Source organism: Lissotriton helveticus, chromosome 9 (assembly GCF_964261635.1).
Source record: "Lissotriton helveticus chromosome 9, aLisHel1.1, whole genome shotgun sequence".
Classification (NCBI taxonomy): Eukaryota; Metazoa; Chordata; class Amphibia; order Caudata; family Salamandridae; genus Lissotriton; species Lissotriton helveticus.
Window position 1 is genome coordinate 1226252425 of NC_136070.1, and position 27726 is coordinate 1226280150.

The following is a 27726-nucleotide window of genomic DNA, read 5'->3' on the forward strand; positions in this document are numbered from 1 at the left end:
TGGTAAGCTCAGTAGAAAGGGTGGCTCTGGGACTACAACACCTGTCACCCGTACTTCCGCATTTAGATCTGGGTCTAGTCATTTTATGAATAACCAATGGTAAATATTGTTCCCACTGAAAATGTTGCCAGCTTACTCTCAACACAAAAAGCTGCCCAGCACATCAGAGTTACTGGAGATGGGTGGTTTACTGGTATGATTCCCAATATTATGGAACATGTTTCTAATGGTGCTGAATAGACCAAATGTAATTAGCAGATTGGCTTTCCTTTATGTACATAGTCTGAGACTTAGGGGCATATGTATCAAGCTCTTTTGAGGTCGCAAATACTGCAAATCGTAAAAAAACAGTGTTTGCGATCGCAAAATAGTCACCTCCAATGTCTAACAGACAATCGCAGTGCAAAATAGGTATTTGCAAAATTAGCAAATCCCTATTTTACGACACTCCAAATCTGCGGATAATTTTTACGATCACGCAAATAGCGACATGCAATTTGCGATATTGGCAAAAAGCGGTATCGCAAATTGCGAATTCGCAAAGATATGTATAAAAAAAGTGGCAAATTGCGAATTTACAAAATTCACAATTTTGCCCATTCATTTTTACCACCAACTCAAAGCAGGTGGTAACCAGGTGCAACCTATTTAAACTGGCCCACAATGCAACATGAACTTCCACAATGGCAGCGCTGTATGTGATAGCCAGGAGGATACGAATCTCCCTCTGTAATGTCTCCCATTAATTTCTTATCAAATCTCTTACCAAAGGCTCTGTCCCACTTTAACATGCATTATTATTCCTTCAGTCGGAGGGGGTGCACTAAGTATCCTGTACAAATTCGAGACTGAACACTTCATTCCTGGGTATTGTATCAGTATCTCTCCGGATGTGATAAATCAAAGACCCAAAAACAGGATCAGTCTTCCTTCGAATAGAACAGGTCAGATTTCAGTATATATTCTCTAGCTGCAAAGATGAATATTTTCTTTTTGGCTTGAAATCTTGGTTATTGTCAATGGGCATGAGGGGAGATGGGAAGCTGTTGTACTGATACCCTATCAAAGTCTCTATAATTTTCTTATATGCAACTGCGGCAGGCATTCCAAGGTTTCCTACTCTCCATCCATGACCAATCTCTGACCTTCATATAGTAATTGGGTATATTGGGAAAGCCAGGTCTTCTTTGGTATCTTGAGCCCTGCACGACACTCTTGGGGCTTGCTCATAAAACACACTGTGTTAGCGGCCTGCGTAGTTCATCTAGAATGTTTTCCTATTTTTATGGTTAGAGTTTAAAAAACATACACCAATCTAGTGCTAACATTCATCTTGACCGCTGCCGCCCAGCCAGGATATATAAAGCTTATTCCATTCCCTAAAAAATGATATCATCGCTTGGAGCGGTGCTACCTCTTCTTTTGATAGGTAACTTGGATTTAGACTAATTTATCTAATAACCTTGAGATTTCTCCTTATTCCTCAAATGTTGCCAACAATGGTGACAATCACTACCCAGGGTTTTCAAAGGAGAGCATGACGCCATAGGCAACGAGATCTTGTGATCCACGAAGGAAATGCCCTGATTGACAAATCTGAGGGCAGCCTTTATTATTTCAGCGGTATCCCCTTTTCAGTTCACACCTCACCCGGTTTCTTGTGGAGTCACCAAGCGATCATCACTTGGCTCCACATTATTTAAGGTCTACAAGGCTACACACACACAACTGTGGTCAAGTATTTTATTTCAACTCGAAGGCAGATAATACCTCAATTAATTCTCCATTTTCATTCAGACGTTAATTCTAGATTCCAAAACTGCATGATCAATAGACAACTAATCACTCCAAACTAAATACTAGTATACTCTGCAGTCCCCAGTTCTCTGCCTGGTTGGACTCTTCGTGGCTTCGATATATGAGCCAACCGCTAGATATAGAAGGTAGTAATCTCGATATTAGGTTTGACTAAATCTTCTCTTTTAATGCGCACCTGAACAAGCAAAGTTCATTGTGCTATCATTCTCGTAGGAGCTTAAAGTATTTGTTTTCCTAGAACCTGTTTTTTTAAGGAAATCAATCACTCAGGCATAAAGCGAGTGCCCAACACCGATCAGGTGTAGAAAATACAGTTACGGTCCTGGTACTGAGACATGGGGTTTCCGTATTTGGTAATTTTGTATGCCTGCATTGGTAGCAAATACCCAAGAAGATATTACTAAAGGCACTCTGGATTGCCAAATAAAGAATTCATAAATACAGTACTAGTGTTTTGTCATCACGCTTTCAGCATTATGTGCCTCGTCTCTTGCTCAGCTGTAGCTCTGGCAATCTTCCGCCGGTGTCCAGGTTTACTGTGCTATTACTGTTATTACAGCTGAAAAGTACACTGCCTCGCCTCAAAACCTGGGGATAGGTCCAGCTCTGCAGACTGCCACCAAACTTTGCTCTGCATTGTAAGCCATTTCCATGAAAATTAGAAGCTGACTTTCCCTCTATCACTGCACATGACCGGTGTCATATGTATGGCGATGTGAGCCAAGCAGTATATATGGTATTTAGTATGGTTACAGGAAGAATCCCTTTTTACAGACGGTGTGGCCGAAGAGATCTGATCTGCGTTGCTTAGTGCTCCTCTGTTTACTTCAATATTATGCATCTTTCTGATCAGTCTGAGGCAGGAGTCACCATCACCCTTGTTATCTATGTTGTTTACATTATAAGCGAGTAGACTACTATTGCGCGCACAGGTATGTAATAGAATTTAGAGGTGCCAACTTTAGTATCTTGCAATGGAGCCGATGGAAATAGTTTCATTGAATCCCATTCGAAGGGGGTGCAAGTCTAGGAATAAAAGTTTCTTGTTACCATTTTGAACAATTCCATAAACTATATTTATCAGGGTGCAAAGCTACAGCTCAAGTATGTTTCAACCCAGACCTTCCCTAAATGATGCTCATGGTTAGACCATATTGCAATGTGTCTCTAAGCAAGGTAAGGCTAACCACTACTCAGATAACACAGTAAGTCACTCCTTGTGAATTGGAATCTGGGGAAGGAAGTACAAGATGGTCCATACACTACTTATGAGAGGCTAGTAGCAAGAAACAGCCATACACAATGTTACATTTTGAAACTTATGACTGGCTAGTGAAGCTTTGGCACCAGATTCATATTTCCAACGTGGTTGCAAAATCCATTTCTTTTGTTTAATCCCCTGTCTAGCACAATTTTCAAATGCAAACTACTAAAAATCAATTCACGGCAACAGTTTTTTAGTTGAAAATGTTTATTTCAGTTTTAATAAAAATAGCACGTCTTTAACCCACATTTTCAAGTGTACCTGGTAGACAATATTTATTAGCTATAAAAAAATATATATGCATAGAAAAACTGGAGTGTATAACAAAACTCAGAAGTGGTATTCTACACTTTTCTTGAACAAAGGATTATCACACGGCACACAGTTTTTTAATCCAGATACAAAAAATTAATGTACTTGACATTTACTGCATAGGAGAGTGTGCTTTTTAAGAACTCATCTTAGTGAAGCCGAGTGCCCTACTCCAGTAAGCTCGAATGAAATTGCTAACAATTCATAAACATGCAAAAAAGATTGATTTCTGAATGCACCTTATCCGGAGAGGAGGGGTTTTTATTATACTTTATCTGAATTGAAAACCGCAAATTGAAATATGGGTTTATGTCAACAAGCTTTGGAATGGTATCAGTGCTTTTGGTTATGGGACCACTAAATTCACTTCCAATGCCAGATGATGTCTAATGGCCCCGATTAACAAAGTTTTATTTTTATGCAAATTGAAATTACGTGTCGCAAATATAATCTGGTGGAGAAAATTGCCTGATCCTGTTGTAGGCTGGAATGGGAGTGTTCTAGTGAATGGTAATGACAAATGTGGCGAACAACCACACATGCAAGTTTGTGGGTACCCGCAAACACATTCGATTTAGTTTCACATGCACTATTTTGGAAAGTAAGTTCTTTTCCATGGCGAGAAACCATCCACCTCCATATTTCATGCAGGTGTAACGGAAGCAGCTATTTCAGAGCGAAAATATTTTTGTCTTGGAGAAAGAGAAGTTGAAAGAAGTATCCCTGGACAACTGGGAGTATGCTTGAAAACCTACAGTTTTCATAGATATTATGCATGCATATTGAACAATTTGTGGATGACCCAATATGGTGGAAACAGACAAATCATAGCCAATCGCCCACCAGTGGTAGATTTATACATTTCTTTGTAAACTTCACCCATTGAACCTTAGATTTGCATTTTTTTTTTGTTGCAATCATTGCCCAATAATCTCCCAATGTTCCAGATGTGAATTAAAAATCAGATAATCATTCGATGGTATGACCTTTCATATCCTGAAGCATATTTCCCTTTTCCCCCTTTTTACAAAATAAAACCAGTATATCCTACATATACTGTGAAGAAACAGAATCAACGTAAATTCGTTTCTAAAATGTTTGCAACATGAAATGGGGTCTAAATAGGACGGAGCAACAACTTGAAAAAAAATCACCTATAGAGAGGGGTGGGTACTGCATTTTGGATGAAAAAAAACAGATCTTTGGTATAAAAAACAAAAGCTTCCTTAAATATTGAATTTCAGCAGTTCCAATGCTGACAAAACAAACAGTGATTGTACTACTGATAAATCCACCGGATAGTATGTGGCCAGCAACACAGGCACAGCAAAAGGCTGGAGTTCTTAGAATATAAAAAGAGGAGAGAGAAACACAAATCGTACCGTACAACTTAGTTCATTTTGAAAGCTACTCCAAAGAAAGGCACAAGTGTAAATGAGCATTGGCAAAGCCAGTAAGTCATGTATTTTGGCTTTAGCATTGTCACTGAACAGCTTATTTAGTGGAACAGGAGCATGGCTGAGGCCTGCCAGTCCCCTTCACTTCTTACTTAGAGGTAAACTAGTGCTAATCCAAAATTTGTAGCTCAGGTTCTCCTTTCCTGAACACAATAATCATTAGCCTAACACTAGGTGACCTGGCTAAAGCTAAACTCGGATACACGGTCTGATGTAGGAAAAACACTAGACTGGTTTGGATTTCACAATACAGAAGCATCCTGCTTGCTAGAGGACCATACTCTTTCTGCTCTACATTGCAGATCACCTACAGCTGCTGAAAACAGATGCATAGAGCGACAGGGATTTCTGCATCTTCCACGAAGTGTATGGTGAGCTTTGGGTCACCCACATATTTCTTGCAAAATATGGAGCACTGAGCCAATGTACTACTACATTGGACAAACAACAAAATCTATGTTGGTTTTCGCAACATCTGGAAAGCTAATTTACTGAATGAAAATATAAGATGCTCAGTCGCTTACGGTTCCAATGCTCCTCAAGTAGCTTTCTCCACTTCGAGAACTGTAGGATTGTCAGGAAGACTCAGTTTGGCATAAGTACACTGTTGTTGTGCCTCCTCCACAGGACAGCACAAGACAGTGGTAGTATGTGCTAATGTGTACCACATAAAGCAATTTTTGAGCCTCAGTCACAGCGATGCGGCTAAATGACTAAAATGTGTGCATTTTATTGCCTTGATCATCCCCAACGGCACTGAATAGGAATAGCCAGGGTGTGGAAGAGGTATTTATCGGCCCAATAGAAAATGATCCCCGGGGATTGGTACTTATCGGGTCCGATAGCGTTCTGCTAACGCGACTTCTGCCCATTTACCATCTGCAGCAATATCTGCACGTGCTGGTATTTATTAGGCATCTGCCACTGATTAAATGGTGGCAGATTTGATTTACTAGAAGGAAATTGCGGGTGATGTACTAATTACAGCTAAACTTGTCATGCCAATCCTTGCGAATGGGCCACTCGTAAAGACGGTCTACACACTAAACATTATTCCAACATGCCGAAAGATCACAGCAGAGGGTATTATTTTTTTCATGTCACTGTTACAAAACAAATAATTTCTTTTCGTCTAGCATGGGCAATAGTTGTAGCTAGCTACCACCTGCTGCCAAACCAACTTTTCTGGTAGCCTAGATTTTCCAATACATAAATTTTGCCTCCGCATATCACCAGGATGGAACATCGCCAGCATGGACAATGGATTCTCAGCAGGAGTTTGAAATGGGATCATTGATGCTTTTTGGGTGGGGCACGAGTTTTGGCAATCACAATTGGGATGGCAGCCAGGACCCCAAGCAGCAGGGCCCAGAGTGGCCGGTAATAGAGCCAGCCGAAGGAAATGGTCAGCAGGGACAGGCTGGTGGCCACACACACAGCAAAGATGTTGAGTCCAAGATTGACGAGATCGCGAACCAGAGGTAACCAGTCCACTGAAAAACAATACAAAGAAGAGGTATCAGTCAGAAATATTTTCTGTTACAAGATACAATGGAAGACAAATGCCCAGCAAACATGTTTTACTTAGATATCACTTCTGCACAGGTGCGGCCTTGACAGTTTTAGTACTAAAACTGGCAAACCCTGGGTAAAAATAAAAGTTTTCAATAAATGTAGTGTACAGCCTCTACTTAAAAAAGGATAGGTTAATTAGGTTTACTGAAGCAGAGTCAAAACATTGCTATATGCCTGTGTAAAATACAACAAGGATGTACATCAACATAAAGAAGACCATAGATCACTGGAGGCTCATTTGGGGTATCAACTGGTACCCTATGCTTCTGCATGCACCTGGCTTGCTGTCTCTTTGATTGAGTAGACCATCAGTTATTGCTTACTTCATCACAGAATGTGGTTGGCCTATTGTCAATCACGGTTTATAAAAAATAAAATACTGCCGTCTTGACTTTTGAGAAGATTGTTTAATACAGAAAATATTCAATTGGATTGCAGGTCATGTGATATTATCATCTCTGATGTCCTAAAAGAAGTGGGAAGGGAATGCGATATCATTGATTCGATGTCTGGGATAGACATAGGATTACACTTTGAGATAGTGTTGCCTCAGTCCCTTGCAGTAGGTAAAGTCAAGGGCCTTCGTGTACTCCTTGTGTAGGCCTATGATCAGTACTCTCTCCTTCAAGATTTATGAAATTAGTTCTTTCTTGGGGGATGTTAGTATAGGGGTTTCTCTTAGATTGCCCCAATTTCCTCTGTCCATGCTCTACAAGAATAGATCCAAGAGGGAGCAAATTAAGGATCTGAATCAAGCTTGATGCCAACGCAAGGAACACTAGTGATATGTAGCACGCTTGATATTTGAAATAAAACATACAAGAGAGTCTAAATTTACATTGGTATATCATTAACAATATCAGCAATGGCGGTCTTCTATCAGACGATGGCATACAGGGCTCACTTTTATCATTAATTTTCAATCTCTCATCTTCTCTCTTCCATTCTCCTTCTTACTCCTTGCCTCTTTCAAAACACGCTAGAGCGTGCGGAAGCATGCTCATGCTATGTAACTCGAGACTTGTACTTTGTTAAAAAACAACCAAACATACAAAGTTTGTTTCTGTAAACCTACCCAAAGTGTAAACAATTTTGGTCATGAGACTGATGCCCACGAACATCAGCAGCCAACCGCCAGCTCGGAGAGCCCAGGTTTTAATTGTGTTGCTTTGATGCTCCTTCTGGAACACTTCCTAGGGGAAGAAGAGAAACAATTTGAGAAAAAGAAAGTGGAGACCTTTCCAAATCCACAAACACAAAATAGTATGGGTCATTGGAAATACCTTATACCTTACTATCCATGAAGGTACTATATGAACCTGGAAAACATCAACGAGCCAGACGGCTTACATCTGGGTAGATACAACCTGAGCAGTAAGCCTTAGATCGGTGGGCAAAACTCCGAGAAGAGATCTGCGAGGTGTGTTATTCGAAAAGAGGGCCACAGATCTGTGGGGCACACTACCTGAACAGAGAACCTTAGATTTGCATGAGATCCTACCTGAGCAAGGAGCTTTAGAGGTGTGGGAAACCCTATCTGAGCAGATATCTTTGACCTGAATGTCACCTTAAAATAGCAGAGAGGTTTTAATCTTTGTGGAGTTAAACACTAATAGATGCATACAGACCTGCACTTGCATAGAGTGAACTATAAACAATTAAATAAGTACAAGGCCTCCTAACTGTGTGAAATCTTACACAAGAAGAAAGCCTTGCATCTAAGAGAGCACTACCTGAGCTTAAAGCCTTTCTTCTGTGGAACACAACATCTGACCAAATACCCTGTGCTCTACATAAAGCCCCCCCCCCCCGATAGAGAGCCTTGCACATAAGGGACACTATAGGTCCAATTCACAATGGATGTTGTGCACCCATAATAACTGTGGGTGTGCAAAATAAGCACTGTATTAAGGAAAAGCCTCATTCCTGATTGAGAAAATGAGTATATATGGTGGCACTACCAAAGGCCAAACATCTGCAGTATTGCATAATTAGCACATTGTAAGGTTAATCTTGGAGGATGCATTGTGGGCCCTAGTGGACCACCCTTAGAAATGTAGGTTAACACTCACAAATGCTTACATTTCAATTCAATTCAAATTTGGGAAGCGCTCTACCCTAGAAATGAACACAAATCTGCTTCCGGGAAAGGGATGTGTAAGTGCATTTTCTGGTTTAAAAATAGACCGAACCAACCAGATTTTTAAATAGTATTGTAAAGGAAAAGTTCCTCCAACAGCAAAATATTTTTATTGATGCAGAGCAAATTTACATCATATTTTCACATGCATCAAAATGAGTGAATGTAACTAAAGTAAATTTATACGGGCCATAGATTTTCCAGTCTTGTGTAGATCCTTTGTAAATCTCTAAAAAGTAAGAAAATGTGTTCCAAATGGGAAGTTTAATCCTGTAGGATTACAGCTATGACTTTTAAACAATGTGCTTTGTGAATCAGGGACCAAAGCTAGAGGGCTGAATACATCCCAGATTTGCAGGCTAAGCAGTATGTTAATTCATTCCATTTAGATTTGTTGCCTGTATATTTATCCTATGTGAATACCCTAAAAACCAGGCATGGATCTTGTCCTTGTGCACCTATAAAGTTACCTCTTTGAGACCTAATATTTTAACAGAGAACCTTGACCTTGTGAAACGCATGAAATAAATGGGCATATGTTAAACACTATCTCTTGCCTCTGCAGGGCACACTGTGTAAAAGCAGAGAGCCTTGCATCAGTGGAACACACAGAGAGCATTTAATTTGTGTGAAGAATTACCCGTGCAGATGGCCTTGCACAAGGGACACAGTATATGAGCAGCATATATTTGATCTTACTTTTAAAGGTGGCTTTGTATAAAAGAGACAGTACACCAGCACACAGAGATTGAGGTGTACAAAACATTATCTGTGTATGTAGACCTATATCTGTGAAATATACTATTGTGATCTACGTTTATAGAACACACCACTTGATAAGACAGCCTTTAACACATGTCACACTTTAGCTGTGTAGATAGCCTTGAACCAGTGGAGCTCATTAAAGGGGTACAGAGACTTGTATCTGTGGTGTAAACAAAATTTAACTGAAAGTACCTGACCCTTAAAAAGCTGGATACGAGGAATTGGACATCTCATCTTGAGAGAATGCAATTTCTTGACACACTCAAGAGAAGATAGTGACTGATTTGTAGACATATCTCAGTTAGGAGACCTACATCGGCATTTGTGGACATTTCGACAATACGTTGTGGATAAGATGCTTAGATCGGAGTCATATGTTACCTCAGCCGAGAGAGCATTAAAATGCAGGAGTTCCAGAACATCTCCGGATTTAGTCTGAAAGGCGCCAACCTTATCTCCTCTCTGGCGGCCGATCACTGTAATCTTCAACAAAACAAAGTAAAGGGATTTTTTTTTATTTTTTTTAAGTAGACCATATCGTCCAATTATTAAAGAATAATTTTTGGTGTTCAGACATTACCACGTCAGCTGGTCCTAGAGGGGATTCACTGTCACTCAAGCCTGCATAGTGGAAGGAAATCCGCAAATTTCCTACCTGTAAATTAAAAAGGATGGAAAGACAAATTAAAAGGAGGGAGCCACTAGAGATCAATCCTACCTTCTACTGAACATTAGACTTCTTCCTACATGGAACAAGGAAGCCCTTTGTTAAATTAAGGACCACAGGAAGCACTTGCTGGATTCCCAAGTAGTTTTCTTTCACTTGGGGTTCCTGGATTCTTATTTTCACTAATGCCAGTTAAGATACAAAATGCTCTCCCCTGGAATTGTAATGTTTTCAGAATGGAAACACCAAGATCAATTAAAGTAAGAGGCTGGATACCCCTTTTATACAAAATTAACCAAGTGGAAGCTTAGATTCTGTATTGAGAGTGCTCATAATGAGGGTATGTTTGCGCCCAGTCCCCTCCAGTTCCAATAACTCTGCAACCCTTCCACTTTACGCTGTCAAAACTGGAAAGTTCAAACCTTCACAGGTAATGACACCAACCACATTTCTTTCACAAGCTTCTATCCTTATTCATATGGATTCCAAGCCCCCATCACTTCCCAAATATATATATAGGAGTATTTATGATAATCTTCATCGACCTCAGAAGGATGAATAGATAAGTTGACATGCCAGGATTTGACGGTTAACCACAAATCTTTACAATGAGTGCGCGGTCAACCGTAATTGGATTACTAGTGAGTATCTCAGGGACTGGGATAAAAAATGCAAGACTACGACTCCAGTACCAACCATCTTTAGGCTTTTTGGTATCTTATGACTTACTTCAGGGCTGCGTGGGTTCGAGCTGTGGTAAAAGAAATCCCCGTCTATGGTGGCGTAGGAATTAGGAGCCTGCATTTTGCCCAGGCTCAACAGTTTGAAGTTGTCAATCTGGTCAATGAGACCTGAGAAAATGAAATCAAAAAGTTAAAAAGAAAATAGAACGAGGACAGTGGTTCATCACTAAAAAGCTCTTGCTTCTTCTGGGACAGACTTTCTTTACTTCCGACGTTTTGAGTTTCTAATGGCTCCGTATCATGGCATAGTTTATAAAAGTAGTGTGAGAACATATATACATCAAGACGGTGTAAATTATACAATTGTGAAGGTCACAGATTAGCCAACGACCGACCGCCCACCCAATTTAGAGTGGCCAGTCTTATGGCTTGTTTTTGCTGTCCGTCACCGCCTGGGACAAAAATAATAATAATAAATAGCCTCCCCCACAATATGGGAGGAAACTAATGGTGTGGAGGATCATTAGTTTGTCATTTTTCAAAAACAAACTTCCACCGTGAGGAGGGTTTCTGCCAGCGTTGAGTTGTCAGAGGGGCTGGACTACTCCGATTTGGCGGGTAGACGTCTCTCGAAATGGTGTGGGCAATGTCCTCTTTAATCTCAACTAAGTATTCTCTGTGCGCCAAAATTTAAATCAGCCCTATAGACTGAAAACGGTTTATGGAATTTTAAGTTACATTAATATCTTTTTAACAGTTGTAAACACGTTGTTCAATAAAATTTCCATATGACCCCGAATTATGCACATCTGTTTAAAATATAACATTTAAGACAATTCTTTAATAAATGTAGAATTGCTTTTTAAAGTATTTTAAACATTCATGGAATTATATTTTAGAAGGTTCTGCAGCAAGACTACACTCTGGTGGAGCAGAAATTTAAATATACGAATCCGAGGATTTCACACCTTGAAATAATCCTGGTTATTGTGTTTGGCCAGATTATATTCCTTGGATTTTCGGACGTTCTTTAGGACGTATTTTTGGATCGGAAGGGATGCTGCTTTCCAAAGAATCTTACTAAAAGGTAAAAGTAGGTTTTCTTTTAAGTGCTCAGAATTGTGATTCAAAGGTACAACCACTTCCGGTAATTGATCCAACATGGAGTTACAGTTATTTTGTTAGTTTTTTTTTGTTTTTGTTTGAAACTGTTTATTTTTTTGTATAGGATAATTTATTGCGAACAAACAATTTGTTTGCGAACATGTCATTTTAGAAATGTGTGCGCTTCATTTATTTTTTTTAAACTGATATAGATATACATATTGTTTTTTCAGACTCTTTTACTGTTACATCTTAAAATCAGTCTTTTTTAATCCCCATTACCTGTTTTTAGAACCAACCTTAATACAAGGAACCAATTAATGACCATACAATCTAACATATAGAGAGAAGCATGTATAAAATGCATATACAAACATAAAAACACAACTGAGTGATAACAGAGGGCAATTTATCAAAAACTCTAGACACAAAGTACATCACCATTTTAGGTGTACAGATAACTAAGGCCCTGCCTGGATTATGAAAAAGAACACCGCACCCATATACCCTGGTCCTGTTTAGAATGTACCAAGCGCGCTGAATGTAGAAGTAGAACGGGTGAATTCAATGAAGGTTTAATGTAACCTAACCAGAAATAATCATTTTGCGGGTTTAAAGAGCAAAAAGACTAGTGCACTAAATGCATGTCTCTGAAAAAGTGTGGAATGGGGGAATAGTTTCTAGCATCTATGCAAACTCACCTTTAGAAAGATGGAACCTTCCAACTTGGACATCTGATGCTACAGCAGTAAGAGACTCAACAGCCATTGCACTGCACAAGAAAGGAGAAATGTAAATTATTATTTGTTTACTTTGGGTTACTTTACATTTGCAAAAGGCGTTCACACACCAGAGCTCTTTAATACATAAAATGTATTGTATTGTATTTACTTTTAGACAGTGTGTTTTCTGAATCTTGGGCTAAAGCTAAATATCAGGGCTGTCTATCCCAAGGGGCTGGAATCCCAATCAGATTTGCAGGCTAAACAGTATTTTAATCATTTCAATTTAGATTTGTTGCCTATATGTTTATTCTATGTGGCTACCCTGAAAACCAGGCATGGACCCGGTCCTCAAGAACCTATTACGAGACGTCTACCAATGACCCGGACTCTTTGCCCGGGGCTTTCGGGGCCACACTCAAGGGCACGTGTGCAGGTACCATATGCTGAGGCAATGACAGCGAAGTTCTGCATGAGCATCCCTAATGTTTTTTCGAACAGTAACCTGGAGCCGGAGACTGCTCCCCCGTCAGGTGATGGTGTACATGGTATTCAAACAATTGGAGCCTCACCTAAATGCAACTGCATCCATATAAAAGACCAAAATGATAGGGACTGCTTGTCAGTAATACTCCCCGGGATAGGTCTAATAACATAAGTCCTCAGGTCAAGATGTGTACTTCTCCAATATAAAATCACACAGGACCACATACAGTTCACCCAGGAAAAGGTGTGAAAAATAGAGAGAGTACCTCACGGTAGAACAACCCGAGGGGGTTCCCGGTTAGCAATTGCCGGTATACCCACTTCTCATCATTGGCCACGCTCTCTATGTGAAAAGACAAACGTGCACTAGATAGAATAATAGTGCAGACGTGAGAATAGTAGTGAAAAACACAAATAGTGACAGACGTATCAACACTGACAACAAATTGTAGTGTACAGAAACACATAAACAGACCCCTAACCAACCACAAAAAGATAATTGTGTAGCAGGGCTTTGCTTGCTTTACCGTTTTATTCTGACGCAGCAAACCCCACCTGTTTAAAAATGGTTACTTGTATACCATGGTGATTTATATCCTCAAGCCGACATGTTTCATCGCTCCACGTTTCAGCGATTTCATTAGGGCATAAGAGGGGTTATCTATTCTCAGTCTTTTCAGAAAAGTGTGGACCTGTGAGGAAATAAAACAGAGAGGCTCAAAGCGCCGTTCATGCCCCTCCCATTGGCAGCAGCGCGGGCCCTGGGGTCGATGGAGTGGTTTTATGATACACCTCAAACGTTCGTTATGCAATGCATTGAGTTGGCGCTCACAAATTTTTTGGGGGAATATCGGGGACAATTGTATCTGCAGACCTCTGGTACTTCCATGGGGGCCACATTTGCTCCCAGCCTGGCCTGCATTTACGTGGGCCAGGTTGAGAAGAATGTGGTCCTCCATGAGTCCAACCCATACAGAGAGAACATCTCTCTGTGGAGACGTTATATTGATGATGTCCTCTGTATCTGGACAGGTACAGAGGACCGGCTCAACAAATGTTTACAATGGTTGAACCAAGTGGACCCCAGCCTTCGCTTTACCTGGACCATCAGCAACATGTCGGCGGTATATCTTGATGTTGACATCACTGCGGTGGATTATAAGTTGGTGACTAGTGTGCATCTTGGAGAAGGCGGATCAGGAGGGACTTAATGAAAATATTGAGTGGAATAAAGTGAGCAGGCGATAATAGGGCTCTGTTATGCACCTCCTTTTCCACTTTGATATCTGCTAGGTTCTGAGCATATCAGCCCCCACACTACAGAAAGACTGAGGGCTGGGTGTCGACTTCCCTTACATTGTCGATGCACATATGCATCTCTCTGCGGGTCCCAGTTCCACAACCAACCCCGCCCCCCCCCTCGCCCCCCGGTTGGTGGTCTTGCGGTGCACACCTTTTTTACCAATGACATGCATAACTGTATCCCCCTTGTTTATTTCGGACACTCAAAAAATATGTACACCTACTAGGGTATTGATGCAGGTATTCAGTTGGTGTATGGACAGCTTTTACCCGACACGCGTGCTGTAATTTTACAGGGTACTTATATCCACTCCGTTCGAGTGGAGTAACTAGGATGTGTGCCGTGCATTAGGTCCTCCAAACTATTAGTGTAGCTGCAGCTTGGATCCAATATGTGTGCTACAACTTAATAGGGCACGAATATCTGGATTGCTTGATTTAAACATTGAGAAGGTGTGGGTCACATTGGGTCCTCTAAACCATTAGGGCATAAACATAGAGGTAGCTCCAGCCCATTCTAAGATGGCCGCGCCGCGTGACGTGTGGGGCGGAGTTACGTTTACCCCCCCCGGCTACTTCCTGTTCCGCGCCCAGATCCAGCGCGAGGATCGTCGGACGTGCCGGAGGGACTCGGCAACAGTAAGAATGTGTCAGAGGTGGAACGAGTGTATTTGAGGGACCTTTGCATTAACTCCGAATGATTCAGAGGGACAGTGACTGCGTGTCCGAATTTACAATGGGACCAAGATATGATCGTGAGCCATGTGATCATGTTATTTATATGCATTCAGAAAGAGCAAAAGCTGTGCATTTTGGATTGGGGGACCTAGTTAACAACACAATCCCTGCCGCATATGCTTTTATTTGGCTTTTTGCACTTGGGAGAAGCATGCTGGATCTATCTAAATGGAAGGTTTTGAACCACCCAATATAGAGCGCAGTGTGTTGCAACGCTGTGGAGTGGGGATGGTATAGTTTTTACTAACAATTTCCTACCAGCCTTTCATTAGCATTCTATCGAGTGATGTTCCATCTTACGCTCAGTCTTTTTTCATATATACACAGGTGGCTACGTCTATTTCCGGTCACAATTTGGACACGTGAACATTTGGCACAGTGTCCTAAAGAGTGGTGCTGGTACGTGCTGACGTAGCGCCCTCAAGGTAAATATGTCTCAACTGTGTGCCAACACATGCTGCATCGGATGTGCCCCCAATGGGAGGGGCATGAACGGCGCTTTGAGCCTCTCTATGTTTTATTTCCTCACACAGGTCCACACTTTTCTGAAAAGACTGAGAATAGATAACCCCTCTTATGCCCTGATGAAATCGCTGAAACGTGGAGCGATGAAACATGTCGGCTTGAAGATATAAATCACCATGGTATACCAGTAACCATTTTTAAACAGGTGGGGTTTGCTGCGTCAGAATACAACGGTAAAGCAAGCAAAGCCCTGCTACACAATTATCTTTTTGTGGATGGTTAGGGGTCTGTTTATGTGTTTCTGGACACTACAATTTGGTGTCAGTGTTGATACGTCTGTCACTATTTGTGTTTTTCACTACTATTCTCACGTCCGCACTATTATTCTATCTAGTGCACGTTTGTCTTTTCACATAGAGAGAGTGGCCAATGATGAGAAGTGGGTATACCGGCAATTGCTAACCGGGAACCCCCTCGGGTTGTTCTACTGTGAGGTACTCGCTCTATTTTTCACACCTTTTCCTGGGTAAACTGTATGTGGTCCTGTGTGATTTTATATTGGAGAAGTACGCATCTTGACCTAAGGACTTATGTTATTAGACATATCCCGGGGAGTATTACTGACAAGCAGTCCCTATCATTTTGGTCTTTTATATGGATGCAGTTGCATTTAGGCGAGGCTCCAATTGTTTGAATACTGTTTGAGTGGGGGGCTGCTTTACCTATTCCCCTCCCCCTCTACCCCTTGAGATTGTTCTGGTGTACATGGGACTTTCCATTTTCTCTCCTGTGCACCCTGGCAGGGGGGCCATGGCATTTCCTCCTTGTATGGACTACACAAATGAGGAATTAAACACTCTGCATTGCACATGTGCCAACTTCGCGCATACCTGGAAATACCAAAGCAGCTGAAAAAGATCTGCAGCCTTCAGTAACGCCAAGGCTCCAGAGAAAGCGAAAAGCAGGTGTATTTTGTCACTCCATTCCTTGGAAATTTTGGTGATAAATTCAGCGCTTTGCCTATCTTCATTCTGTCACATTGTTTCACAGTGTAAAGGTTGTTATAATTAGTTTAATATTTGTCCTTTACCACATTTATTCTATGATTTTTCCAGTGATTCTAGGCCTGTGGTACTTATAGTACGACAAAAAAGGGGGAGAAAAGGAGTTTAACCCAAACTAGGTCGGCCTCCAGTCAGAATCAGAAATTCACAAACCCCTTGTCAAGGGTTCAGAGACCTAGTTGGTGTGTATGGTTACTGTCAATTATGTCAGTGTGTATCCATTATAAGAAAGAAAAATTTCTCTTATAATTTATAATTTATTCTAAGTTACACTTAGCACCTCGCCTGAGACCATGAAGTGTAACTTAGCACTTACACATGAATACAAGTAGGATAAAATTGGAAGTACAAAACGCATGTTTAATCATTTACAGCGCATAGCATGACTATTAGTATTTTTATTCATTGAAATACAGGAGTGGCAAATACAGGGCTGGACCCTGTATGGTCCTGATGAAAAGCTTGGGGAGCTTGAAACATGTCGACCATAACACTGATCTAGCCCAAATTAAAGGTTAGAATACAGTGTTTACCCCATTTTAAGTTATACCAAACTAGGAGCAGAATAAATTGGTTAGGCCCACTAGCACGGTATTTTTAATCACACTTCCACTCCACCATCACTACACTTTACACCACACAGTCATTTCACTAAGAAGTGCTCCTGCGTAGTTCGCGAGTCGCAGCACGCCCCTTTTCGTAGAGAACTGGGATGGCCCCAATGATGAAGCATGTCACCGTGGGGAAACCCCGGTGAGTGAGGGGACTCTAGAAAGAAATTTTTCTTTCTTATAATGGATACACACTGACATAATTGACAGTAACCATACACACCAACTAGGTCTCTGAACCCTTGACAAGGGGTTTGTGAATTTCTGGTACTTATAGTACGGCCCGCCAGCGGCCCGGCATGCTGACCATGGCGGCCCGCGGACCTTGCAAGCATTGTACCAGTGTTTTTTTTGTTATTTTAGAGAGTGTCAGCAAACGTTGCCGGTTGCAGCAGCATGGACTCTGAGAGACTCTGCTTTGTGGGGGCCGGGCTCCGAGTTCTGCACGGCCGAGTGGTAGGATGTGCGCTGTACAGTGAACAGAGCCTTTGGCCCGGGAGGTCGGCCGCAGCCTTTACACTGTTCCCAGTGATGGTCTCGCGAAGGGCGCTTCAAGCCTTAAATATGTTTAAATTCTCCAGGCAGTGCCAACTCGGGATTTACCCACCCCGAGCCGCACTGCATACAGTACAGCCACACCCTGTCACTGACTGTGTACAGTACTCACACAGTCAGTGTAACTGCTGGTGCTGTGTTGTGCTCTGCTCAGCTCTGTGTTATTGTGCGTACGCCGTACAATTTTTAGCAGGTGAGCTCAGCTGAAGCCCAACTCGCTGCTGCCTATCAAAAAGAACTCTGTGTGTTTGTTTGAAGGCGGTACTTGTGGAGGGGCGCAGCACTGATGGCGTTGCAAAGGATGCATTTTGCTGTGCTCTGCCCTTGTTACAGGGTCCCAGAAACTCCTCACACCTGATATTTCACATTTGTGAGCCTGATTTTTTTAATTAGAATGTTGGTGCTGAATGTGTCAACAACTTGCGAGTAAACCTGCCCTCACCTCGCGCAATGTACATAGGGTCGGGGCTAATGTGGGTGCACACTTACACACACGCCTGACAGTAGGGCTGCCACATTTCCACAAGAAAAACGCTATTTGTTGCTGTTTTAATAGTCTGCAAATCCCCATTTGTGATGCTAAACAGGACTGTAAATGAAATCGTACGTATTCTCTGATATTTGTAGGCTTCATTTAGCATGATTTTGCTGGCGAGAAAGTGTCACTTAGTCCTTACAAGGTTACAGTACCGCTTTAATTTGTTTTGAAAAGATTTAGATTTTTTTCTCTAGCCCCGCCCCAAACTAACACCAGCCCCACTGGTGCGGCCCTCGGCTACAAACCACACCGTAATTTTGTCCTTCGACAGAAAGTTTGTGAGTACACCTGTTCTAGGCCTACCCATTCTGATATCATGACTTCTCGTTTTGCTTTTCTCGGGCACTGCGTTTTTCCCTTAACACCTTTGCAGTGGGGCTAACTCCCCCCCCGCGGTACGAGGGGTTGGAGGGGCCGCGTGCGGCATCGCGGTGCTCGTGACGAGCCCAGCTGGTCATGCTGCACAGTAGAGCTGTGCTCATGACGAGCTGAGCTCGTCACGACTCCGCCCACTCCCGTGGAATGCCCGCACAGGAGGGGGAATTAGCCCCGCGTGGGCATTCTGTGGCAGTTATGACGAGTCCAGCTCCACTGGGCCTCATGACGAGCTGAGCTCGTCATAAGCGAAGGGGTTAAGGAATTTGGATGGCTCCATAATATTCTGAACTATCCATTTCTTATAGATGCCAAGAAGAAGAGGATCACAGGTTGGTAAGCCATGTGTTTGGCTGGAGCCAATCAGATCACTGTGGTTATCTCACCTCTCTGTGGACCATCCCAGCAGGGAAGTGAAGGTAGCCTGAACACAGGAATCTTTCATAGTTTGGAGCATGAAATCTACTCTAAAAGCTACTTCCCAGACGGAGCACATGTCAGGTAAAAAGGGCACACTTGCCAGTTTTGCATTTTGCCAATAAATGGTGTCTACACCTAATAGCGAAAAGCAAAACCTCATCAAACACTTGGAACTCCCTTGCTATTTTACAGGCTGCTCTATTATTTCCAGCAGTCAGTCAAATGTAATGTTGATGGACCCAACAGGATACTAAATATCTGTCTGAGCCACTAGTCTCTTCCTTGAGTTTCGTAAATTGTTGACCCTGGACTAGGTCTTTATTATGGAAAGGTTGCGGAATAAGGTGTGATTCAGAGAGGGGATTAGATGATCGCGCAAACTGGATGATACTGCAAACAGAGTGGGGAAAACTAAAACGTAGCATATGCCAGCTTCTGTGAATCGCAGCACCCAACTCTATGCTTTCCACAGCAGACGCACTGATCAGTACCAGGGCCTAGAAGAGCACAACTACAACTGCTAAATTTATGCATATTTATACATCTGTAGAGGCACTTACTTACAACACAGCCCATCTTTTTACAAAATAACACATAGCACAGCTTGATTTTTGTTTAAACAGGAAATGTTTGCTTTCAACCAGATATTTAATTAATTACTATTGAATTTGCGGTTCTATGCAACACTCTGTATTCTCTTTAGCACGCTATCCAAGTACCATTTAAAACCGGTCATCTATGCCTATGTCTTACAGACCATTTTAATATGTTCGACCTTAGTAGTAAATTGGCTTTCTAAGCTGATCCAGATACATACTAATCTGATGCCAGACAAGCTGAATAGGTTTTACCAACTGGCACCTTACTCAGATCAGCTACTGACTGGGAGTATATCCTGATCTAAGATAAACATAGGTGTTGCCATATAATTTCCCCATCCAATATGGAGAACAACAGTGAGTTGCCCTCACATCTTAAAGTACAGATTCAAAATGTTGGTCCTGCTGAGGCCAAAGCACAGGCATGGAGGTGGCACCCGCTTACCTTGGGTTCTGGTGTGCAATCTCCCGATCGAAGTGCCTGCTGCTCACAACTTCAGATCTCCACTCGGTATCTGAAAATATTGCACAAGGCAACAATTAAAAATGAAGAAAAGGAGGAAAGCGAACATCCAAAGTAGATATCAGCAGAACATGGATATCTTAAGACCAAACCGTCTTAAATTGTCAGAGTTCAATTCAGAGTGATATTCTCATTGACTCAAACCATCAAAACTTGTAACCTCATAAATAAACCAAATTTATTGAAAATCTACCTGGAATAAAATTGAATTACAAAACAAGTATGTGTCCCATCCTCAAGAATATACACTTCTTTCAAGAGGAAACGCTTCACATTTCACTAAACCGCTGTATTTATTAGTTCAACTCATTCACTGTGGGTCACATAAAAATTATCAAACTGACTTGCAGTGTCTTGTTATCATGTACAGTGGAGGACAGAGGTAAAAAAGAAACACTTCTCACGGCAAGCAAGAAACAAAACATTACCAGAAAAAGATGCTGGGAAGAGTCTGGCAGGAAACAGCACTCTATACCCCAGCCTAGGGTTTAAATTTAAGGGTGGAAGCAGCAATCAGGACTGCGCTAAAACATATGTGGCCATTTAAAAAATGGGGTCACCCGATAGTGGTCGTGGACCTGGGTACAATTTGGTACACAAGACAATGGTCCTAAACCTAGTTCAGACAAGATTTGAATACAACATTCCTATTTGGCATATCAATACATTTCTGAGCTTCAGAGAACAGATTTATAGGCTCACAGTACTCAATACATTATTCACAAAATATAGGAAAAGAGTGCAACACAAACTGACCTCGTCCAACATGTATTTGTTCTCATATCAATTGGCGAGCAGATGTCCCAATTTTTTTTGTGACAAATAAGAGCTTTAGTAAAAAGATTAGAGGTTGCCTCAGGGGGAACGTGCAAATAAGGAAGGGTGCTCAAGTGTAAAGGGACGTTTCAGCCGTGTTTAAATTCAATTAAGGGCTTGAGTCGCGCTGCAACGGGATGTGTCTGTATGCCGCCTCTGTGGTAGAAGTTACCTCTACCAACTCCTTGGATATAATCTTATGAGTGTGATCAAGCTCGTGTTCAGGTGCATTAACAGGCTGAACCCCCGATTTTTTGAAGACTGGAATACATTGCCATATATAGGCTGCTATATCCCGCACAGCGTGGCGGGTTGCGACCAGATCACTCACCCACCCAGGTTGCCACCCCGCACACCCCAGTCCTGATGAAGACCCGCAAAGCCGAGGATTAAATTACCCACACAGCCATAAGACGGGTCGAAACGTCAACGCCCCACAATAGGCTTGGACCCCAGATACACCTCCATCCTGCAACATGAGAATAATACTCTATGTAACTGTGAATTGTTTATAAAACAGAACATACTTACTGTGAATGTGGCAAGGCCTAGTAGGACGCCCTAGGGCCATTGATTGCGCTTTAGAAATGTTATTAAATAAATAAATAAATTTACAACCAGTCCGCAATACTGAATGTACACAAATTTTCCTTGTCACCTAATTGAATTCCTTTCACCACCCTTTAGACTTGAACACCCTTCCTTATTTGCACTTTACCCTGGAGCAACCTCTAATCTTTTAAATAAAGCTCTTATTTGTCAAAAATATTTTTTGACATCTGCTCGCCAATTGATATGAGAATAAATACATGTTGGACGAGGTCAGTTTGTGTTGCACTCTTTTCCTATATTTTGTGAATAATGTGTTGAGTACTGTGAGCCTATAAATCTGTTCTCTGAAGCTCAGAAATGTATTATTATGCCAAATAGAATTTTTTTATTAAAATCTTGTCTGAACTAGGTTTAGGACCATTGTCTTTTGTACCCAGTACATATGTGGCATGCGTCTGCTTGTATGCTCCCAGGGTGACGCCATGCCACAGCATTCAGGTCTGTTCCAAGTACCACAGAGGTTGAAACATTTTCTAGGACTCTTCTCCAAAACACGCCCCGAGAGAGGGTTCTCTAGGCTCTCTGGCGCGGAGGACTAAAATCAAATATATTAACATGAGACAGAGAAGTCAGTGGAATGCAAACTCCTGCAACCCACTGGGCTATTGTGTAAGCAGTTGCCATTTCTGTAACAGTTCGTTATGAACACATTGTATACAGAAGTACTTACTATATGAATATCTGGTTTCTTTTTTTATTTCTCCATTTTCTTCATACTCCCTACAAAAAAGTATTCAGGTTAACAATTTTAAAAAGGAGACCGGCACATTTTACTAGTAACCCCGCATTTTGGTTTGCCTCTAAAGCAGCCACATCGTCTGCCAGATTACCACATGTTGTAGATTAGAAAGCAGAACATTTAATTGATGTCTCATATGTGAGAACTTAGGAGTATGACTAGTAGTTGACACATAATTTGGGGCAGAAAAATGAATTGGACACCAGAAACAAGAGTCATCATGCACATAGTGCATCAGTCAACATGATAAGGTCCTGCATTATTGCCGTCACTCAGGAGTTTACTTTCATTTTTACAGGGATCACAACTCAGGAGTAGAGAAGTATAATCTTCTCCATGGCCACCTATGGGACTACATCAGTACTATATTGTAAAATGAGTCACTAATCATTGCAAAGCTGTTATCCATGGGAGTCAGAAAAGAGCTAGGAGCAGTGATAAGACATGCAACCCTCACATTTTCATCAGAATGGTCTAGTTGTGTGAAAAAAGTGCACAATATCAAACTTATGTAAACAGATTTAATGGGCAAAAACTGTAACCACCATTATATCCAGATTATTTTTTTCCTAAGGGCTTAAAATGGTGTTCAGACCCAATGTTAGCGATACGGCTGCACACATAATCCAAGATAAATCATTTTTTATTAGTGGAACAACAATACAGCTACAATCATCTGTTCCTTATGTTTTGCTTTATTCATTCATATAATTTTAGTGCCCATTTCTCAACATCAAATCCAAGATAGTTTACAGCTCAAATAACATGTTCTTCACCCAAAAACAAGGCCTTTATCAAGACACTGGTTGAGTTCCTCTAATAAAACTAGGTTTGGGATGCCAGTAAGTACTTAAAGCTTGTAGTGATGTAGGACCAGTAGAACGTTTAGTGGGATCACCCAAAATAATTTCCTAGCGCATATTGCTAATTGTGCTGACAATTTTTATTAAAAAGTGGAGTGGCTGAACAAGGTTTGAAGGGAAGGAAAAATGGAAGCTAGAATTTCCAGCTTTCAAAAACAGGGCAGAATGTGCTCATCAAATGCGTGCATAACAATGCAAGGCCATAACTACCATTACTGGAGGAACACGAACAGCACCTTCGTTGTGTCCCTCCAATGGTTGTGGTCAAGTGTTCATGAAGGTAAATGGACAGTTAAAAATTGGGATAATTTGGCTACAAAGCGCTGTATGTTTTCTGTACTCCGCAACTTATCCTGTAAAGGAATGTAGAATACATTTTGTAAATCCTCAGATACTTATTGTCACCATCACCATGAATTTGTGAGGGAGATTGCAAGATGAACTGTAATTCTTTTTTTTTTTTTTTTTTTTTTTTAGTTAAATTTTTTTTATTGAGCAATCATATAAAATACAAGGATGGGCCCACAACCACACGGGCTGGCCGCTAAGTCACATAGCAGTACACATGAATGAAACAATATTTCCGAGACCAGGCCAAATCATAGAATGAAATTGCTCCAGACAGAGAACCGGATACAACAATTTTCTATATAAAACATAAAATGAACGAACACAAAAAACAAGGCGAGTGCAATAATCAAGTCAGCCCAAAAAGCAGCGGGGAAGGTCACTAAGCAGGGGAACAGACGTAAATCAATGAGATTCGGGAAGGCCGTGAGGGGGTGGGGGAGCAGGGAGGACAGGAAGATCCTAGAACAGAGTGAAAGATTACGGGAATGTCGGCCTAGGGAGACAGGGTAACATCGGAGGTGGCAACCAAGGGAGGGGTACAAATTTCTCCACGGTATGCATTCCATTGACCCCAAATTTTCGTCCACGCCCCTGGCCTGCCCCTAGCCACGTAGACTGTCTTCTCTCGGAACATGGACCAGTCCATGTTGTCCTCCCACACCGAAACGTCAGGAGGTCGGGATGCGCCCCAGAGTTGCACAATGTCACGCTTCGCGACCATGTAACCCAGGGTCGCCCATCTAGTCTGGGCCACAGAATAATCGGAGGGTTCCCACACATTCAGCAGGCATCGTCGGGCCTCAGGTCGCAAGGCAACACCCGTCACTACAGTCATTATCGCAAGCACATCCACCCAATAGGCCGCCACCACAGGACACTCCCAAAGTATGTGCAAAAAAGTAGCGCTCATCCCACAGCCACGCTTACACAAACCATCTGGGGAAAAACCCATCACGACTAGACGCGGACCGGTCACATACACCCGGTGGAGGATCTTAAGTTGCACCAAACGAAGACGGGCGGGAATGGCAACCTCCTTTGGGGAGGAGAGTGCCGACTGCCAGTCCTCGTCATCCAGTTCCAATCCATCACCGACCCACATCTCCCGGAGTCGGACCAACAAATCCGCACGATTATGAATCAGTTTCTTGTAGATGAGCGAGATAGTGCTGTCGGGCAAGTGTCCATCTAGTATACGATCTTCAAGGGGGGAAGACTCGGGTAGGGGCACATCAGGAGTCAAAACCGAGGCCAAGGCATGCCGGACTTGCAGATACCGGAAAAACTCTCTATCACTCAAGTCGTATTCCGCCTTAAGGGCCTGGAATGACTTCACGCGACCATTCACACAAACGTCACCCACCTTACAAATCCCAATCACATCCCAGCGTTCAAAACCCTTAGTAGACCAGAGACATCCCAAACGTTCAGAAGCATAAAGCGGAGTCGCCAGCGTCAGTCGATTCTCCCACCCCAAACTCACATTCGCAGCACGCCACACTTTGACCGCAGCCCTGGACGGACCCACAAGATGGCTCCCGGCTGATCTAGAGTATAGCGCTCTATTAAAGTCCCCACCCGGCAACTGGAGCCTATCCATCTCAAAAGCCGGATCGCGACCCGGCAAGTACATCGCGTGATTAATGGCCGATAGCTGGGCAGCCCAGTAGTATCTCTTGATGTCGGGGAGCGCCATGCCCCCGTCATACCAAGGGATAGTAAGTTTCGCAAGGGCTATACGTGGGCGCCCGTCCCAAATCAATTGTCTTTGCAGACTCTCGATTTCTCTGAAATAAGTAGCGGGAATGTCGTCGAAGGAGTTCTGAAGGGCGTAGAGGAACTGAACTGTAATTCTTAATTTAACTGCAAACGGATTATATACATGACAACTTGGCACGTTTTAGTTAAATGGAGAAAGAGGCCTCTCTAAATATTTGGGGAACATGTGCTTCCCAAAAGGAAGGAGTGAATAGAGCAGGATTAAACAGAGAATTGATCTGTGCATTTCACTTGCTTGTTAAAATATACACTAGGTTGCATTATAGCTTCTGAAGGCATGGATAATTATTATTACAATTTTTTTTTACAATTTTCACCTTGTCGTCAATACAATATATTTTGGGAACAAACAGTTTGAGAAGTGCTCCTTTTCCGAAGTATTTATTTTTTTAAATAATAATTGGAAAGGTTATTTTTAGACGGGTTATGTTAAATGTTATGAGGGAGTACCCTTCTCTTTTGCTGTACATAGTACAACATTGCAGACCTTAACATACAAGTGTGCAAATGTCGCATTTCCCCTGATACTACACCCCCAACCTCCTGCTGTTCCAAGTAGCCCTGTACACTTCACATGAGGAACACATTCAAATGTTTGTCGAAGTAATAGCTGTGGCACACCATTCTCTGCATCAATTTGCACCATGGTCTCCATGAAGAAGTTGACAAGTTACAGATGAGTAATTCGTTTTCACTGAAGAGCTCAACTTGTACAGAAGTTACGTCAACTGAAGATTTTTGTGCAATGTATTTAGGGTATATTTGAAACCTTCTCTTTTAATGAGACCAGGACTTCCTCCACTGAGGTTTCAGCTTCTGGTTTTATAGTTTTTGGAACTTCAGGTGGTCTTACAACCAGCCAGAACTTTAGTGACACGTTACTAGCCTTATTGAGTCCAGCTACTGCTTCTAAAGGACATGGATAATTTCTGCATTTGCTAGAATTGAAGCCAAATCAGAAACAATAACTTCAAAAGCTTTCATAACTTACTTGGAGTCTTCTTGCTCTATCCACTGATACATTTCCACCCGGCGCTTCAACTTAACACATGCGATAGATATCCCATAATTTGGATCAACAAGGGGCTGTACAAAGAAAACAGAAAAGTGTCAGCAATCTCAAGGGCAGGGGAACAAATCTACCGCTTGAAACGGAATGCGTTACTTACCTGTAACATCAGTTATCCAGTATTGGTGTCTTTCATAGATTCACATGCCTGAATCATCCCCGTCGTCGAGATGGGAGCCCCGGTAATATAAAAGTAATGTCCTATAGACATACATAGAGAGAAGTAGGCCTAAAGGCCTTGCCTTAGTAGCCTATCTATGTCCTTTTGTAAAAAGGACCAAATTCCTGAAGGTAGCCAATCAGCTACCACCTCCCTCTAGAACCTTCCTGCCAGGAGCCTCAGTCTCTCAGATTTTCGTACGCACTAAGCTAGGTAGACGTAGTGAATGTTCTGGAGTGAGAGATGAGTACTTCCTGGGGAGGTGGGAGGGTTGCATGTGAATCTATGAAAGACACCAATACTGGATAACTGCTGTTACAGGTAAGTAACGCATTCCTTATCCAGTATTATGGGTGTCTTTCATAGATTCACATGCCTGAATCAGAATAGCAAGCAATACATTATGCACATTTGCGATGGAACATAAGAATTAATCTGAGATAAAACATATCATACGACTATATACCATCAGTAACACAAGGAATAAGTAAATAAATGTGCATACCATTGCAGGACGGTGGGAAGAAGGAAGCCTCATCTCACTGGAATAGATGGCGAAGTACAGCCTGGCCCACAGCTGCATCCTGCATCAGTTCTGTATCCAGGCAGTAGTGCCTGGTAAATGTATGCGGCGATTTCCAGGTCGCCGCTCTGCAAATGTCCAGAATCGGTACTCCAGCGAATAGTGCTGCCGATGTGGACACAGCTCTCGTGGAATGCGCTCGGACTGTGGAATGTAATGGACGTCCGGCTTTGTCATGGCAAAAGGCAATTGCCGCAGATATCCATCGGGAAATGCTTTGCTTAGAGAGTGGCATGCCCTTTCTAGGTCTGCTGAAGGCAATGAAAAGTTGATTTGTTTTTCTGAAATTTTTTGTTTTGTCCAGATAGAATTTTAAACATCTCTTGAGGTCTAAAGAATGGAGGGACCTTTCAGCCACAGTACTGGGGTTCGGGAAGAATGAGCGAAGTACAAGTGGTTCATTGAGATGGAAGTCCGAGGGGACTTTAGGAATGAAGCGAGGATTAGTTCTTAAAATGACTCTGTCCTCTCTGAATTGCATGAAAGGATCTTGTATAGAAAGCGCTTGTAGCTCACTGACCCTTCTTGCTGATGTTAAGGCCAAAAGAAGAGCAGTTTTCCAAGATATGTA

At 42.0% G+C, this 27726-nt stretch overlaps 1 protein-coding gene across 1 annotated transcript in view; it reads right to left on the minus strand.

Annotated features, from left to right (window-relative positions):
• Positions 1–3271: 3271 nt before the first annotated feature.
• The window catches only part of TMEM43 (transmembrane protein 43), a 59557-nt gene continuing 35102 nt past the window's right edge, over positions 3272–27726 (minus strand). The window contains exons 4-12 of the mRNA XM_078661715.1: positions 26335–26429; positions 22282–22331; positions 20106–20175; positions 12487–12557; positions 10728–10849; positions 9912–9986; positions 9713–9814; positions 7502–7619; positions 3272–6344 (exon numbers count right to left, since the gene is read on the minus strand). Coding sequence (XP_078517841.1) covers positions 6142–6344; positions 7502–7619; positions 9713–9814; positions 9912–9986; positions 10728–10849; positions 12487–12557; positions 20106–20175; positions 22282–22331; positions 26335–26429 — 906 coding nt within the window. The 3' untranslated portion in view covers positions 3272–6141. The remainder of the gene's footprint in view (positions 6345–7501; positions 7620–9712; positions 9815–9911; positions 9987–10727; positions 10850–12486; positions 12558–20105; positions 20176–22281; positions 22332–26334; positions 26430–27726) is intronic.